The sequence below is a fragment of the Clarias gariepinus genome, chromosome 28 (assembly GCF_024256425.1).
Source record: "Clarias gariepinus isolate MV-2021 ecotype Netherlands chromosome 28, CGAR_prim_01v2, whole genome shotgun sequence".
Taxonomy (NCBI): Eukaryota; Metazoa; Chordata; class Actinopteri; order Siluriformes; family Clariidae; genus Clarias; species Clarias gariepinus.
Genome location: NC_071127.1, coordinates 15107897 through 15125875, shown reverse-complemented (window position 1 = coordinate 15125875; position 17979 = coordinate 15107897). Strand labels below are relative to the sequence as shown.

General features: G+C 34.5%; 1 protein-coding gene across 6 annotated transcripts in view; it reads right to left on the bottom strand.

Moving 5' to 3' along the window:
- phactr4a (phosphatase and actin regulator 4a) overlaps window positions 1–17979 on the bottom strand; it is a 51436-nt gene that overhangs the window by 19748 nt on the left and 13709 nt on the right. For 2 of the 6 annotated variants that reach the window (XM_053489863.1, XM_053489864.1), the window contains exon 2: window positions 9792–9830. In XM_053489863.1, coding sequence (XP_053345838.1) covers window positions 9792–9804 — 13 coding nt within the window. In that variant the 5' untranslated portion in view covers window positions 9805–9830. Of the gene's footprint in view, window positions 1–407; window positions 616–9392; window positions 9529–9791; window positions 9831–17979 lie in introns of those variants that run through there. The other 4 variants (XM_053489865.1, XM_053489866.1, XM_053489862.1 and 1 more) reach the window with 3 other exon arrangements.

The window sequence follows — 17979 nt, the reverse complement described above, 5'->3', positions numbered from 1 at the left end:
AAATAAATATAGCACAACATCTTGTACACTATGAACAAATGTGTATTACGCACAGAACCGATTCCAATCTTATTTTGGTAGAAGCTAACAATTCTGACTGATCATCAAATGTGCAGAGTTTGCCGATTTGGTAACGTCTGAGAAAGGAGACGGTGCTTATTAAGCAAGCAAAAAGATCACCAGGATGTGATGCTGGCTTCGACCAAAACCACACGCGTTGGATATTTCCTCTCTGGTTTTCATATAGGCAAAGCTCGAATTAAAAGCAGGAAGCTTGTAATGTACTCGTATGCTCTGTATGGCGCGATCTCCAGCCAACACCCTCACACAATATTCCCGACAAGTTCAACAGTTTGTAGAATGAGGCCATTCTGAATATATTAAGGAGTCAGAGTCCACACACTTACCTGCATTAAGAGTAGAGTGGTGTGTGTGAGCCTGTGTGTGAGCCTGTGTGCTATCGCCCTGGCCCATGCTCCCGGGCCCAAGGCAGGGAGGGCAAAACACTGTCTTATCCTCGCTCTCTTTTTTTTTTCCTAGTCAGAAAGCGAACATAAAGAGTAACCCAAGCCTGCACGGCTTGCTCGCTGTCCTCCCTCCGTTTGTCTCCTTATCGGTCCCACCTTCGCACACAATACGAGTTTCTCTCTCTCTCTCTCTCTCTCTCTCTCTCTCTGCACGCTTGTTGGTCCCTCCCTCTGACTTGGTAAATAAGTTACTCTGCAAGCCTGAGGTATTGCAGCAGGCTCAGATCATTCCTGTCATTCCTCTGCTAGACTTTTCAGCGCCTGAATTCCACATGGAAGCGAAGCGGCTGCGTTGGATAAACCCTGTGTTCCCGTAAGGCGAAGGAGGAACCTCGAGAAGTCACACGTCATTCTACATAGAAGAGGTAACCCAAGAGCTCGCTGCAAGATGAACTGCTAGTGAGGTGGAATTTGCAAGTGGCAGGAAGTGACATCAGACGAGCGTCTGATTACAACGAGAGGAATGGCGAATGGCAGGTGTGTGAGAAACTCGCCTCCCCTTTGACCCGAGCTGTTGCGCACATTCCTGGCCTGTTTTTTTTTTTTTTTTTTTTTTTACAACCCAGGATAAAACTTTTAATGATTTACAGCAGCTGTAATTGTGCTGCATGGTTAGCACACATAATGACCTCTAGATCAGAGGTCTGTTCGGGGATTAAACCAAGCATTGTGGGGAACAAGGTAGTATCAAATCAGAGTTTTAGAGAAGTCAAGGACTGTTTATTAAGGTTTCATTTCGTCTAATAGAAAGGTAATAATAATAATAGGAAATGAATAAGCACAGTTCTGTCTAGCTACAGTACATGAGGCACCTCAACAAATATCAGTACCTGATTATGGAGAGAAAAAAATAAAAAAATCCTACAAAAGCAATGACTCTCTATACGGTGCTGCCACCACCATGCTTCACTGTGCACACAGTTAAAAGCAAAGCTACAAACTATCTAAAAAAAAAGTCTGTTGCAAAGAGACATTAACACAACTGATCAAGTTAATAAAAGCGGAACATCGGGTTTTACGACATTTATCATGCAATTATCATAAATCGATTTATCAGCACATGCCGTACATGCCGCACCATACGGTGACCTTAAATACACAACCTGGCTATAAAAAGTCACCATTTAGGAAGGGTCAAGTTATTGGGCTACTTCAACACATTACCAAAACCGGGAAAGAACATTTTTATTTCAATTCCATTTCAATTCTAATTTTATTATTTTATTTCCAGTTCATAATGTCGATTTTCCAGCCAAACTACTGACACTGACACTGCTGTTCCCACAACTCAAGGTAAGTTCCAAGTGCAATATCTAATTACCAAGACCTTTGTGCAATATTTTTCATTTAAACTACATTTCAAGTGCAATATGTAACACATATATACTGTGTGCTATATTTAATTCTATTTTTTACTTCTATTTATTGTCATTTTTTTCCTTTAGTTTAATTTTTTTCTTTCTTTCCGGTAAATTAATCAAAGCAACTGTATTACCAAGACATACTGTAGCAATTTCCCTCCGGAATTAACAAAGTTCTTTGAATGTTGAATTAAAAGTTTTCTATATTTTCTATACTGTACTTTAAAAAAAAAATTATATTTATATTTCAGATTTTATATTCCTTAATTGAATATTTTTTCATAATCTATTTTTCTTTTCTTTTTATAATTATATTCTTATTTTATATTCTTTATTTAAAATACTCTCTTTTTCTTTTAATTTTTAGGTCATGGACCACCCATGTTTTGTTAAAACATTTCACTACATATCATCCTGTGCACACAGTTAAAACCAAAACTATGCTAATTAAACAAAGAGTCAGTTGCATGAACGTTGCATATGTAACGAAATTTGAAAATTTGAATTAAGATTCAGTTGGTCAGTTCTAGGCTCAGCGACTTTATGTAGCATAAAAAAAATTAAGTCAGCTGACGACCTGAATGTATTGAGTGACCAGGTTATCACATCTGCGGAGTTTTTCTTTTCCTGACATAACAGACATCTAGGGACTCAAATTCTGTTTCTGTGTGACTTTTTTCTTTTTTTTTGGCCAGGTAATATGTAATTATGAGAGCAAACCATCACTGTCGTCTTCACCTAAACTAAAAACCAGAGATTTGACCATGATGTATTCATGACGACATTATAATACAAAGACAGAGATGAAATTCATTAGTCATTGTAATTCATTATAATTATTTAATTATCATTGGTATAGAATGGGTGTAATATAATATTATTAAAAGAATATATTTTTTAACAAAGTTGTAAAGGGTCAAGAACATATTCTCTTCTTTCCCATAAAATTTCTGGTGGAAACTGTTAATCAACTTTGTCTTTCATACCCATTACTTATAAATACCTTACAGAGATGTTAATTTATTTATTCATTTATATATTTTTTTACTTATATCATTGATTTTTTTTTGGTTAAATTTGCTTACAACGTTTTCGTTAGTTTATTTTTTTATACTTTGTGTGTTCATAACTTATTTGTTCAACGTTGTTGCTGCATACCCGAGTAGAAAATCTTTTTTTTTTTTTTTTTTTTTTTTTACAAAATCTACAATTATTTATAGATAATGGGGGTATTTAAAATAAAAAATAAAAAATTGTGGTACTAACAGTGGTACGATACCAATCGAATGGGCACCTGGATATCGTAATATTATTGTATTGGTTGGACCCTTGTGATTGCTATCCCTACTATATATACTATATACATGTTATTATTGTAGTAAATGTCTACACACACACTCGCACTCAATTATACACTATGTGCAATTCGGAGGCTCCAATCAACATAGACCGGAGTACCTGGAGGAAACACAAACACACAGACATGCAAACACCATGCAACCAGAATGGAGGCACGATTCGAACCCTCAAGCCTGGAGGTAGCACTGTCGAGGTTCAAACTTGGGATCTCCTGACTGAGAAATAATCTTTAATCAAACTTTCCAGAATGTGACACGATGATCTCGCCTACTTGTGCTGTTACACAAACAATAACCGAGTGTGGCTGGATACGAGACTGTTCCATATTGGAGAAAATGAAGAAATCTGGTTAAACTTGCTTGAGCTGTTCTTCTGGATTGTTTTTTTTTTTTTTTTTACAACAAACAACGATAAAAATAACTTGCATGTGTTTGGTTATACTGTACTGCAGTAATAATCAAATATTATAATACGTTCAGGTGCTGTATTATTCGGTATTTGTTTCTTACATTGGAATTCCTTTAGCATTTGGAGAATCCTTCTTTAGTTTTCTGCGTTACTCAATTTTCCTTCTGCTACAATAGCGTGCTGTAACTTTACGTCCAAATTGTGACCCATCTGGATGCACAAACATCCAGGAAAACCAAACGCCAAATCATGTTTGAGCAGAGACGATGTCAGACCTGAATCTGTTACGTGTCCCGTATATACACAGGGAGACCCAAAGTTTAAATTACAGTAGGGCACAATGTATGCTGAAAGTGAGTGTCTCTTTCTTCACGGTGCTTAAGATGAGAGCGTTAAACATTACTAAATCTGTCAGGACTGATGTTCCACGCAGACATCGATTTCCTCCCTTACTGCAACGACTGCTCAAGGACCGATTCGGATGGCTTGCTGACTTCAGATGATGTTAAAGAATATAAGGTCTGGTCCGTTTCAATCGTCCGTTAGTCTAAAATCTATCTTGAGGTATATATCAAAATGGCTATGGATCCCGACCTCCGTATTATCTTGTGTTTATTGATGATGTGACTGCTGAGAAAAGAAGTAAAAGTGTTCAGGGTTATATTATCAGCCTCGATTCAGCCAAATGCTTTAAAACACATTGCACAACACTTCAGATGGACGATGACCCGAAGCATGCTCTGTAACCTGAATTCCTTTCACTTGCTGAAGCTAAAACTGAAGAAGACCAAAACAAGAGAGCTGCAGTAAAGGCTTAAGGACATGTCGTCTCACGAGCAGGAGAGATCTGAGCGCGTCTTGGTAGTCGCACTGGTCAGCGACACGGGTTTCCCATTACCGCATGGTCAGACAGTGCAAAACGGAGTGTGTGGAAGAGTGTGTCATGATGGCATTTCTTGTGAATGAAGTTGTAAAAATAGATTGACATTTACAGAAGATTTCAAGCACAGTTCGGTGATGAGGCTCTTGGCCTCAGTTAAATATCTGAATAGAGCAAACGTCTTAAAGATGGGCTGTACGTCCGCGAAGGACGATCGTGGCCTATGTTTAAACGGTGATTATGGTACGCTCCGGTGTACTGTAAAATCTTTTTACCTTGATGGTATCCAAGCACTAATGAAACACTGGAATGAGTGCATTAGTGTAGGGGGGGATTATATAAAGAAAAAAGGGAGTTTTTACTCTAATAATTACACAATATTCTGTGTAACTACACAACGCAAAGTCCCCTTGAAAAAAAGAAGACGGTTTAAGATCATTTTGACTTACTACCTTCTGGTACATTTATAAAGTGCTGTAATTTCTACACTTGAATGTAAAAACCCATTAATAAAAGCTGAAAGCTGAAATTTAATCTCAATTATTATTGAATTTATTAAAAATTATATTAAATAGATAATTCATTATAAATAATGGCCTGGACGTGTATGTATATATGTACAGTATTATATACTACACTACATAATACAGTATCTTCTTTCATTGATACCCATAATTTGGTATATTTTAAGGAATTTTAAGTCAATTTTTTTTTACAAATAAATAAACACTTAACCTCCTGGTGCACCATTTTTACCCTGGAACAAACTACAGAAGGACCGGAAACTGTGGAGTCGGATGACTGTTGGCGATACTATGAAGTTTTAACATACCAGTTTACTCGGGTATATTTTACCATAGATTTAATAGTAAATGTAGTGGCTTGATTTATATTGTATAGTTTTAGAAACAAATCCAATAATGATGTTGTGAAATGATATCACTTCCGTATAATTTATTCTATTAGATTTGTACATTTTACTGTGTAGTAGTTGAGTACTGTTAAAAGACTTTTTAATCTCAACACTAATATTTATATTTATATATATATATATATATATATATATATATATATATATATATATAAAACTTTATGTAAGAACTTAATATCTGCAGGACTGATCGCCCTGATTATTATTTTCCATACATGCTCTTTGAACGGCAAACACTGACTTTTCTCAGGCAACAAAAGAATCAAGAATTTCCCTAAAACCCCGTTCCAGATTTTAACAACGTTCATACTTAGCGATTTGTTAGAACTGAATTGACATTGCATGTTTTCTTGAATTTTGACTTTTTATCTCAAAAACTTCTCTTACAAATAAATTTATATTTATATTGTTGTTTTTGTATTTCTGTTCATTTTTTTTTTATACATTTGAAAAATTTGCCATGGTCGAGAGAGGATGACTAAGGTTCTGTGTTCTGTTATTCAATAGTTGTATTTTTAGTGAGACCTGTAATATCACATAATTACAGAGAGTAAACATTGTGTTCTAATAACATAATACACAAAATAACAGTTTTAAATGACTTGTGTATAATATAAACCAAGTTAAGCTACCTGGAACAAAATGTTTGTTTATAATTATTTCAGCAACTTATTTTTAAAACACCTTTCAACTGGATGTACTGTAATAAAACAATGACAACTTTATGGCTATGACCAGACGTCTGTACTCCTTTGAATATTAATTTTCTTCTGAAGTTGTTGGGATTACATTCTCAATTTTTGTTATCTAGTATTATGTCTTTTATTTTACATGCAATTTCTTTAGGGAAGTAATGCAACTTTTGTTTTTATATACACAAGTCAACAATTTTACTTTTGCAATACTGTGACTATCTTAAATTATAATGCCATTTTCTGTATTGCTCTGATACTTTTTTCTTTAATTTGAATTTTTCTTCTCTTTTTCCACCCAAACAGTGCCCCTAAAACTATATAATCCATCATATGCAATCTCTCTAAGGCAAAAACTAACAAGTACATGATGAACCCATCAGTATCCACTTTGTGCAAACAGTCTTGGATAAAATGTTTGAGAAGGAAGTGGATCATAAAGATTCCAAAAACACACACAATTGTTCTTGGAAGCAACTGTTACTTCTTCAAAACTAAAACGCTGATTAAACAGGTCTGATGATCGTGTGAAGGAAATCTCCAGCAGCACCGGACGGATTCACAAGCTCCCTCTAAAGCACAAACTGGTTACTGCACCTTTAACTGGAATTCAAGTGTGAACATTTTAAATGTAAAATAATAAAAATTTAATTATTTAGAAAAAGAAAATCTCAAATTATCACCACAAGGTTTTCATTTAATATCTAATGTCATGAAAGTTGCTTTTAAGATGCCTTTTAACATGAAGGAAATCGTATCACTAACTAGATACAAATATATATATATATATATATATATATATATATATATATATATATATATATATATATTTTTTTTTTTTTTTTTCCATTTGCCATCAATGTGTGTAAATTGTGAACCTGGGGAAGAAGGAGCGATATCTTATTCCTAAAGAATCAATACGTTGATGTTCTACTTTTTTTTTTTATTTTACTTTTCTTTAATACTAACACTTCTGCTTTAGCTATTATAGTAGTATTACGACCACCACTACTAGTCCCAGCAATTTATACTACCATTAATAGTTCTATTACTATAAATATTATTTCCACTATTATTAATTACTATTATTTGCATTCACAAATATAAAAAGAACTATTACGAATCCCACTACTATTGTGACCATGAGAACTATTACTACTAGTACAATTATCATTATTACTGTGACTATTACTCATATTACCATACTATTATAACAAAAACTACAAGTATAAAAATTGTGTCTTTTACTAGTATTACTACCACTAGCACTGCTGCTAATATTACTATGATTTATTACTCTTACATCAATTATATTTTCCATTACTGGTACTACGACCTTCATCTTCTTGAGATGGGAAAAAAAAATATATTTAGCTACATATCAAGACTTTCTGTACATCAATTCATGATTTTTTTAAATGTAAATGTACTTGAGATACTAAAATGTTGCAGTTTCTCTATAATCCTGCAGGGGGAGTGCTCAAGACTAATTTCACATTAACAGGCAGCGTGGCATCCTGTAGCAGGAGCAAATGATTTACTAAGTTTGTTTGGAATTGTAAAAACATCTGGGGCGGGGGGAGGTGTGTGGCTAAAGGGTTTGAAAATTATTAGATTATGATACGATTAGAGACAAAAATGTAATCATCAGCACCTAGGTATTGTAATATCATATCGGGTGATCCCTGGTGATTATTATTCCTACGACTGTTACTTCTGTAATATTAAAAGTATTACCTCTAATATTACATCTATACCATACTATACCTATATGCTTTAATAACCATAACAATAACATAACATAGCACTACAACTAAGATCATTAACACTACTAGTTAGTTAGTTAGTTAGTTAGTTAGTTTAGTTCTATTTTTTTTTTCCTAGCACATTTCTATTTTTATTTTTAGTTCTATTTTTCCTAGTTTAATTTAATTTTTTAATTTAATTTCTATCGTATTTCTTTTATTCATATTTATTTCTTATTTGTAAAATTTAACTCTCTTTTAGGGTCAATGGCAGGCGTATAATGCATTTCACTACATTTCGTACTGTGTATGTTTGTGTATGTGACAAATAAAATTTGAATTTGAAATTTACTATTGTGACTACCACTATATCTACAGTATTGATGCATCTGTATTACTACTACTAGTACTACTATCACCTCTACTTCTATTACAACAGCTGGCACTAATACTATTAACACAATTAACCCTAATAATTAAACTCCTATTAGTACTTTTACTAATATCACCAAAACCACCACTTTTGTATTGTTTCTGATATTCATACTACCGCATACTAGTATAATTATCACAAAAGAAAAAAATTAATTGATTAAATTATAGTTTTTTTTTTATTATTATTATTGATAGAAACGTCATTGATCAGATACCGTACGTATGATTGGAAATGTGCCAATACCAATCATGCGTATCGCCAGTAATACCAGGCTAAAATGGTGGACCGGATGACGGAGGTGAAAAATATGGTTTGATCCAGTAATAAAAGTAAGGATTGTAATATTTTTTGAATTTAGACTCTTATTATATTTATGGCATTTCAAATGCAAGTGATTTTGCATACAAGTTTAAATGGTTGTGTACATGCTGTGATTTATGCTATGTATTCTTCTCATAAGTACTTTAGTCTAAAAAATAAAACTAAAGAGAGAAAGCTTAGTAACTCTGAAGAAAAAAATAGTTGTCTGGGTATTGATTGATTTTAGAGATTGGGAGCAAACAAGAAAAAGTTATTTGGTGCCATTTCTATAAAAAATATACTAAACAATAATAAATACTAGCTAAGTTAAAAGAGCAAGGTGACGTTAAGCTAAATTAGCAAGGTGACGTGCAACTTAAACACTATTTCAGTTAGAAGTAAAGGTACTAAACACATTGTTTGCTAAACAGAAACTATACACAACGCTGTGCTGTTTGACCGGAGGCGTAAAGAAGAAGAAAAAACACTTCAAACTTAAAGCATGCAACAAAAAGAAAGAAGAGACTCTCTCTGGTATAAACTAGAACAAAGCACAGGCTGATATTCCCTGCTGAAACTCTCACGGCTAAAGTTAATCAGGTGTGCTGAAACAGATAAAGCACTCAGCCATGAAAAGGCTACAAAGTCACGTGACCGTTCAGACAGGGAGTGGAAAAAAAAAAAAACACACAAAATACCGGCTTTTCACAAATTCTTTCAAACACTAAGGTTCTTAAACAGAATTTCTCCTACCTGAGATAATTCCTTGTCCTACAACGTGATTCTCTTCATCCATAGAGTCCACAAACTGAGACGTGTACACGCACAGACACGCGAAAACACAAAGAGCCAGAGAACGGCACACCTGAAGGTGTGTATGCTGTGCTAAGTGAGATCAGGTATCACCTACTCGACAGACGTTGGGGTCATGTGATCGGCTGGAGCGAATCGCGTGCCTACCTAGTGTACCTATTTGCATTTCAGTGATGTCACCGATGACTGTACCTTTCACTTTAATGACTTGCTGTCAGGAAGAAAAGACCAGGCCGTTTCATTGGTTTAAAGCTGAGTGTTTGAAAAATAACTAAAATCACACTGTGAAAAAAATAAATAAATAAAATAGATAGATATACAAACAAATTGTTGTCTTACCTCGTTTTTCCATTCCAATATCGCAGCAGCTCGGGGTATCTAAAATTTAGAAAAAAAGAAAGTAGTGGAGCATTAGCAATAATAAAATCTTAAAATTTTAAAAGTATTACATACCTATTAAATTACATTCTCCTTCACAGTGGTCATCATAAAACAACAACATTAATATTTATAAACGCCAAGCTACATTTCAGATACTAATGTGCCACGATTTAAAAACTACTAAAATTAGCAGTAATTACGATTTTACTACCATAATACTACTGTTATTATTGAATATTATTACTGATACAACTGTTACCACTACTTTACCTCTACAGATATTGACTATTAATATATTACTACCAGTATTGTCAACTGTCATGACATTAAACACGACTATTGATACCACTTTTACTCGTACAGCATGTGCCCAACATATGAACGGGTTCCATCTTGAAAGCTTGTTCGTAAGTCAGGTTTGTTCGTAAGTCCAACAAACACTGTCTAGGTACTAGAATACTAATACAATTGGCTATATACAGTATAAAACCAACATGTTCCATGATCCTTGTTTTTTTTTATAATCGTGCTGCTGGGTGAACGATTCATGTTAAAAGAATAAATAATGACAGCCTCGCTGTACCAGCTTTATCGCCACTGCTTTTATGCTTGCTTCCGTGCAAGCTCCATCCACCTCCTGGGATGCGCGATGCACATGATTTAACAAACACAACTACATCTATGTTTCTTCGAAAGTTCGTAACTCAAATGTTCGCCTTATGGACAGTTATAACTATTAATAATACTGTTATAACTTTAACTACACTTACTACTAAAACTGTTACTAATACTCTTAACTTCTATTACTATTACAAGAACATCTATACTACCATTTCCCCAACTAAGATTAGTACAATCATTACTAACATAACTATTACTACTAATACTACAACTATTAATAGCACTACTACAACTATCAAAACTACTGTTATTACTACAACTCCTAATACTACTACTGTTATACTACTGTACATGTATCACTACGACAACAATTACTTCCACTACAAACAATACCAATACTACAACTACCATTAATGCTACTTTTATGACATCTATGATTACTACTTCTATTCTAGCTTTACATATTAGCACCACATCTACTATTACTACTAACAACAGTATAATTACTATTGCATTTATGTCAACGACTGTTAGGACTTCAATCCATTACATGTACAACTGCCAACAATACTACAAATATATAACTATGCAAATTACTCCCATTATTATAAATGTTATTTCTACTAACTTCCACTAACAAACTGACAACTGTAACCATTACTACAACCACTACTATTGCAACAACTATTAAGAGCAATACTATTAATATTTCTCTTTTGAATAAAACTGCTATGAGTATTACTTCTACCATCACTATTACTATAAACATTACTATTACATAAACATTACATAACTTCCAATGTTACTACTGCTTCTATTGTTATTAATTCAACTGCTATTACCACTACATCAATAAATACTATTAAAACTAAACCTACTGATCTAACGACTATTAATACCGCTATAATTAACACGACTGATAGGACTTCAACCATCACTACTAGAAATACTTCTATTTTCACTACTACTTTTTTTTTTTTTACTTTTACTACCACAATTTCAACTATTTCTCCCAAAGCTGGTACTACGAATACAACTAATACTGTTACAGAATTTTAAATAAATTATTAGCAATAATGACAGAGAATATTAGTTTATAAATACACTGTAATCAGTTGAAAACGGTGATGGATGAACCACTTCGGTAAGTGTGGTAACGGCTTCCTGCTCACATCAACCCAAGGTTGATCATAACAGTTAATCACAGCGTGCTTCTGTTATTGTTTATTCCTCGCATATCAGTTTATGATTACGTGTTGTGGGGAAGCATGCTAGAAACTTTTTTATTTCGTTATTATCAGCTCCTGTGTTAACTCTGATGAAACATTTAACAAGGTCAGAGGAGGGAAAAAAAAAAGGGGCGACTAAGGAGAGGCGTTACTTGTACATCTCCTAATTTCAAATTTGCACATTAGAAAGTCACACACACCTTGGGTGTGTGTGTGTGTGGTGAGAATGTGGTCGTGTTACTGCCGAGTAGTTCAGCAGTACAGTGTGTATAAGATTTGGCATGGATCCACTAACCAGACTAACCAGGCGTTAACATTCTAACATGACAAATGTGCAACACACTTAATGTCCTAACATCACCGAGCCAGCTTTACACAATCAAAAGAAAATGAGTATAAAATCAATCTATACCAAAAAATTGTTTTTTATATTTAAAGTAAATAAAGTCGATGTTAGTCAGTGTCAGTGCTTTATTGTGCAACTACTCGTTTCGGTTTTATACTGACGGAAATGTCATCAGGACTTACTTTGTGGTTCCTCACTTGAAACAAGTAAAAAAAAAAAAAAAAAAACTATTTGCTTTGCTAGAAAAAATTAGATTGTAGGAACTGATAGTAGGAACTAATTTATTTCACAAAGTTTTTTTAAAAAAAAGCATTTTAACGTACAGTCTATCCTCCACAATTCTTGGCACCCTTAATAAAGATGTGTCCTTAAGCTCAGAGTACAACTAATCAGTGGCGAAAAAAAATCTCTCATTAAGAAATATATGTATTGTTTTATATGAAACCGTGTTTTTTTTTTTTTTGTCCTACAATTTTCAGTGTGAGATTATGCTTCTGCAATAAAAATTAATTTGTTAGAAGCCTAAAACCACATCTTAACCAGGGGCGCCAATAATTGTGAAGGGCGCTGTATGTATATATATATATAAAGAACTTAAGAACGTGTTTTTGCAGGAAAATAATCATCTTTTCTTTTCCTTACACAGTCTACAGTAAACACAAATCCGAGTCGATAGAAGTAAATTATTTACATAGACAACAAATATAAATGTATAATTGTGACTGAAATAAAAAATTGGAACAGAAACATAACTAGTCACGTGGTCACGTGGTCACGTCTCTTCGTTTCCTCATTGCCACTCGAGGTTTCTATAGATTTCTACAATCTCGACCTGGTGCACCGTGATAGGAGTGTTTGAATAGCGCTCTGCCACGCCCAAAGCACTCCGTACATGACTCACACACTTGCCAGAGAAAGAGTGCTGTGTGTGTGTGTGTGTGTGTGTGTGTGTGTGTGTGTCCTGAGTGGAGATGAATACAGTGTCGAGCTGCACTTTGGAATGCAGTTTCGAAAAGCAATCGAAACAAACGTCGCTCCTCACCGTGTAGTTGTAACCACTTCCTTGCTTTGCTCTTTACAAGTCTGTGTGTGTGTGTGTGTGTGTCTGTGTGTGTGTGTGTGTCTGTGTGTGTGTGTGTGTGTGTCTGTGTGTGTTTTAGTAAAAATCTTGCTTCTCTTCTTTATTGTGTGTGTGGCTACATTTTATTTATTTTTTGTTGTTTTGTTTACATTTGTGTTGTTTCCTGTTTTTTCCCCTTTAGGTGGGATTTTAATTAATTTACTGTGTTTTTTTTTCTCTTATTTATTTTTTCTTAACGTTGTTCTGTCTTTAGCTTTCTGTTACATTTCCTGTTCTGTTGATTGCTGTTATTTTTATTTCCTGTATTTTTTTTCCTGTGTTTTGTTTTGTGGTTAGTTTCCTGTTAGCTTTTTTATTTGTGTGTGTTTTTTTGGGGCATTTGTTGTTCTTTCATTTTTTTTTTATTGTATTTTTCTGTTATTTATTTTTTTTAGTTTTGTGCTTTGCTTAATTTTCCTTTGTGTTATTTATTTTCCGTTTAATGATGGATTTTCTTTGTTTTTCTTTTGCTTTGAGGTATTTTGTTTACTTTAGTGTTTAATTTGGTTTTCAAAGGACTTTTTTAATCCCAGTGGGAAATTAGCTTCCGTTTTCCTTTCCGTTTGCTTTGTTGATACCCCCCCCCCCCCATCATTTCGTTTTGTGTTGTGTTATTCTTTTCATTCATTTTTCAGGGTTTGTTTTTTATTTGGGTTTCTTTTGTTTGGCTTTAAGGTTTAGTTTTTAATAAAGCATAATCTATGTGTCTGAATATTATTTTCCAAGTCAAAACTACTTTCTGCCCAAAATTAATACATTATACGAGTTACACCACAATATTTCCAAAATTATTATTTCTTACACTGACGTGACAGTATCTTTTTTTTTTTTTTTTTTTTGGACCGAGTATATGCAGATGTTTTTTGCGACACAAATATCACTGATACCGAAACCAACATGAGTAACTACTACTTACTATTACACAATCAGGGGCATCATGAAGCACTTTATTTAGTCTTTCCAAGCTGAGTGTACAGAGTGTACAGTGTTAGGGACGACAGCTGTTACAAATAATTACTGTAACAAACACACTGAGTCACACCTTAACACATCAACACACTTAAAAAGTGTTTATCCTTTCTCTTTTATCCAGGGGGTGTTCAGGTCAAACCGGGACTCTCCGAATTAACGATCCGCAAAATCATGGCTTCGGGTGGACCAAGAGAACTTTCTACCTTGATGGTTTCCAAGTACTAATGAAACACTGGCGTAAGTGCATTAGTGTAGCAGGAGATTATATAGAGAAATAAAAAGGTTTTTAATGTCATAATGGTGTTCTGTTGTTCTGCACAATTAAAAGACCCTTAAGACACAGCTAGTGTTGCTGTGATTGACAGGAGCACAAAAGTAAAGCATACCCCATTTTACTTTTTATTTTCTTTTTTTTTACGTTGTTTATGTTTTTTTTCTGTGCTTCCACACATTAACTGGAGTGCCGTTATACTGTATATAGCACGGCTACCATCTGGTTGTAGGCCCACGTCCCCAAGGCATTGCCTGTCCCTTTCATGATTTAATTCAGTACATTTACTTCTAGATAAAGCGTCACTAACGAAAGAAAAAAAAGGGATTATAATACATTAAAAGCGACACAATCCAGGGTTTGCTTTACGATATAAAATGCTTTTTAAATACAGCATCGTTAATGAAAAGCGCCGCAGTTTGTGTATCTGCGTAATGACATCTCCAACTCTCTGCCAAAACCTTTATGTTGCTTTAAAGTCTAATACGTACTGTATAAACAACGTCGTCTTTTAGGAATACGCAGCTCTACTTCAGCTTTGGATTTCCTAGTTTTTGGAATGAGGCGTCCGCAAAACCCAAAATGTTAGAACGACATTTACACTACTGGTCAAAAGTTTGGGGTCACTTTTCTAGTAATTTATTTACTACATTCTACAAAAATACTGGTGATTCCAAAACTGTGACCTGTGTAAAGACACATGGCATCAGGAAATTAAGTAACAACAACAACAACGCTGTATTTTAAGACACAGTTCTGAAACTGTTTTTACAAGAACAGTAGTTGTAAACTCCATCAAGCATCATGATAAAACTGTCTCTCATGAAAACCTTCCCAGAAAAGCAAGACCAAAACTTACCTCTGCTGCAGAGGAGAAGTCCATTTAAGCTACATTTACACCGTCAGTCAAACGATTTTTTGCTCATATGTGACACATATCGGATATGTTTTATATCCGTGTAAACAGGAAAAAAAAAAAACGCATGCATTCTGATATTTCGAGATCGGTTTCAGGCCTCCTTCACATGTGGAAATAAATCAGATCTAAATCAGATATGTGCTAATATGATTGTTGTGTAAACAGACGGATTGGATTTCCTGAGGCATTGTGTTCTGTACGTCATTAAAACTGCGACTTCTTCGCGGTTTAATGACGTAATGTTATTTTCTAGTGGAACCGCGTGTAAAATGATAACATCGCAAGTGACATGAAAGAGGAAAAGCGCCCCCGCCTCGTGTTAATGCTTAATTAGGCTAAATAACATTAAGAAAACAGTATTTGGTGAATGAAACATATGCACAGGCTGCAATTATGGCGTTTTTTCCTCCTCCGCTTCAAAAACATGGTGACGTTTTGCGAACTTTGCATACATCGCAGAGCTAGCGTCAAGCATATTTCGCCTTCGTCCATCTTGGCTAGTGTGTGGCGCAAGAACCTCGCTTTAAGTATGCACGATGTTTTAGATGCTATGGCAAGTGTAAACACTTGGATCGGATTCGGGTCATGGTTGAAGAAACGTGTAACCAGACGATCAAAAAAAATCAGATATAGGCAACAAATCAGAATTGGGCATCGAGACCTGCAGTGTAAACGTAGCCTATGAAGACTTTACAGATCATAAGTAGCAGATAAATCTCAATATAAACTGTTCAGAGGAGATTATTGTATATTTTGGACGCCTTCTGTATTGTTTTACCGCAATGTAGAAAGAAATCATAAACGACCCTGGACCAAACCTTTTAGTGTGTGCCATCCATTAGACTGCATTTATCGTTGTCCCCAATACAGGTGGTTAGTTCTAGTCTATCTGGCTGAAGAGTTGTGCAAACTGGTGGAAAACTGGTTATGAGACAACAGTGTCCAGCTTCTAGAGTCATGGTCGACCATCTCCAAATCTAAACCCAGTAGAAACCTGTTGGGCATGGTGAAGGTGGCAGGAGCGGTCAAGAAACCGATTCCTTTACATGATTAAGTAGGCATGGATTGAGCGAGTGACACCAGAGTACTGCAGACGTCTTTTTGACTCTATACCGGATCCAGCAGGTTTTGAAGAATAAAATACTAAATACCGATTGCTGTATTGCATTATTATCTAAAAAAAAAAAGCTGAGAACGTCATTATAACCCAACATTTCAGCTTGTATCGCTAACGTACAGCTTTAGTAACTGAAAAAGATGGCCTGTGACAGGAAGATAGGACGTGATTTTATTACTGCTGCGGCTGTCAGACCTGTTTAACTGCTGTTTTACTATTTATAACGTGAACCTCTGGAGCTGATGAGCCATTAGTGTTGTTCTGTACACACACACACAGCAAATCTTAGCTACGTACATATTACACAGGTTTGAACATGTCATAACTCCCCAGAGAGCAGAGCAGAGCAGAGCAGGTTGATCGAATAAAGGGTTTGATTGCAAAATGAGATTAAACCCGAAGCAGGAAGCATTAACAAATTTTTGTGCGCGTTCTGTTTTAGGTCACTATAAAATAAACAGCCCAATCAGATTAAAAACACCTCGATGGAAACAGTCCAACCTGATCTGATCTGATCCGGCACGATTAATAGTAAATATTAGCTGTGTGAAGACTATCTGCTCGTTTCTCTCTTGTTGGAATAAATATATCCCTCCTGCGCTTGTTTGCCCCACAAGGGAGTAAACGTGACGAGTTTCCTGGAGGGAGATTTTAGCCTCCTTTGCTACTCTGTAAACTCTTTCAGAACTTTTATACCCTAGCTCTTTGGCTGAGGAAGGATCACTGATTGTAAAAAATATATTTTTAATTTCACTGCACAGTTATAAGAGCTTTTTTTAAAATATTTTTTTATGTACAGTGGCATCTTTTGAATAGAATTTTGGAATGAACTTTTTTTTTTTAAGTGTGCGGAATAAATATAATAAAGTATGAGATCACGTTTATTAAGAAGATTGCTTTTTGTTTTATTTTTTAGCACCATTCCAGCTTCTACGGCTATACTCAAGGCGAGTATTCGATTTTAAAACTAGATAAAATGTTTAAGTTTAATTTTTTTAGTTCTAAGAATTTTAAAACTAAATTAGGATCTACTTGTTTTAAAAACTTTTTTCAAAAGTGTCAACAAAATAAAACAAAGTTTCTCAGAGGAGTAAAAAAATGACAGTTGAATGAAATACGTTTGATGGACAGAAGGGTTTTTACACGATAATAAAAACACTGTGGTGAATTTTCTCACGATAGTAAAATTCTGTGTGAAGCTTTCGAGCGCTCTGTTCAAATGACCTGATCACAGTGATTACGGAAAAGGTAATCTATGTTTTGTTCCAACGTCTGGATTTATTTTAGTTTATTATTATGTAGAAGGATCTGCTATTCATTTTTGATGTATACATTTAAAATTGGTTTCAAATCTGTTAAAGAAAAAATTAGCAGTTTTGTCAGGGATTTCTCAGGGCGTGTCCGGGTATCCAACAGGTAAAATAATTAGATTTTAAACATGACTTCTTGGGTAGAATTTCCACAATTTAAGCAGATTTCAATTTCACACTCATAATTACGTACAGTGCCATCTGTTGAATTCTAAAAATAACTAATTATTTTTTAAAGATT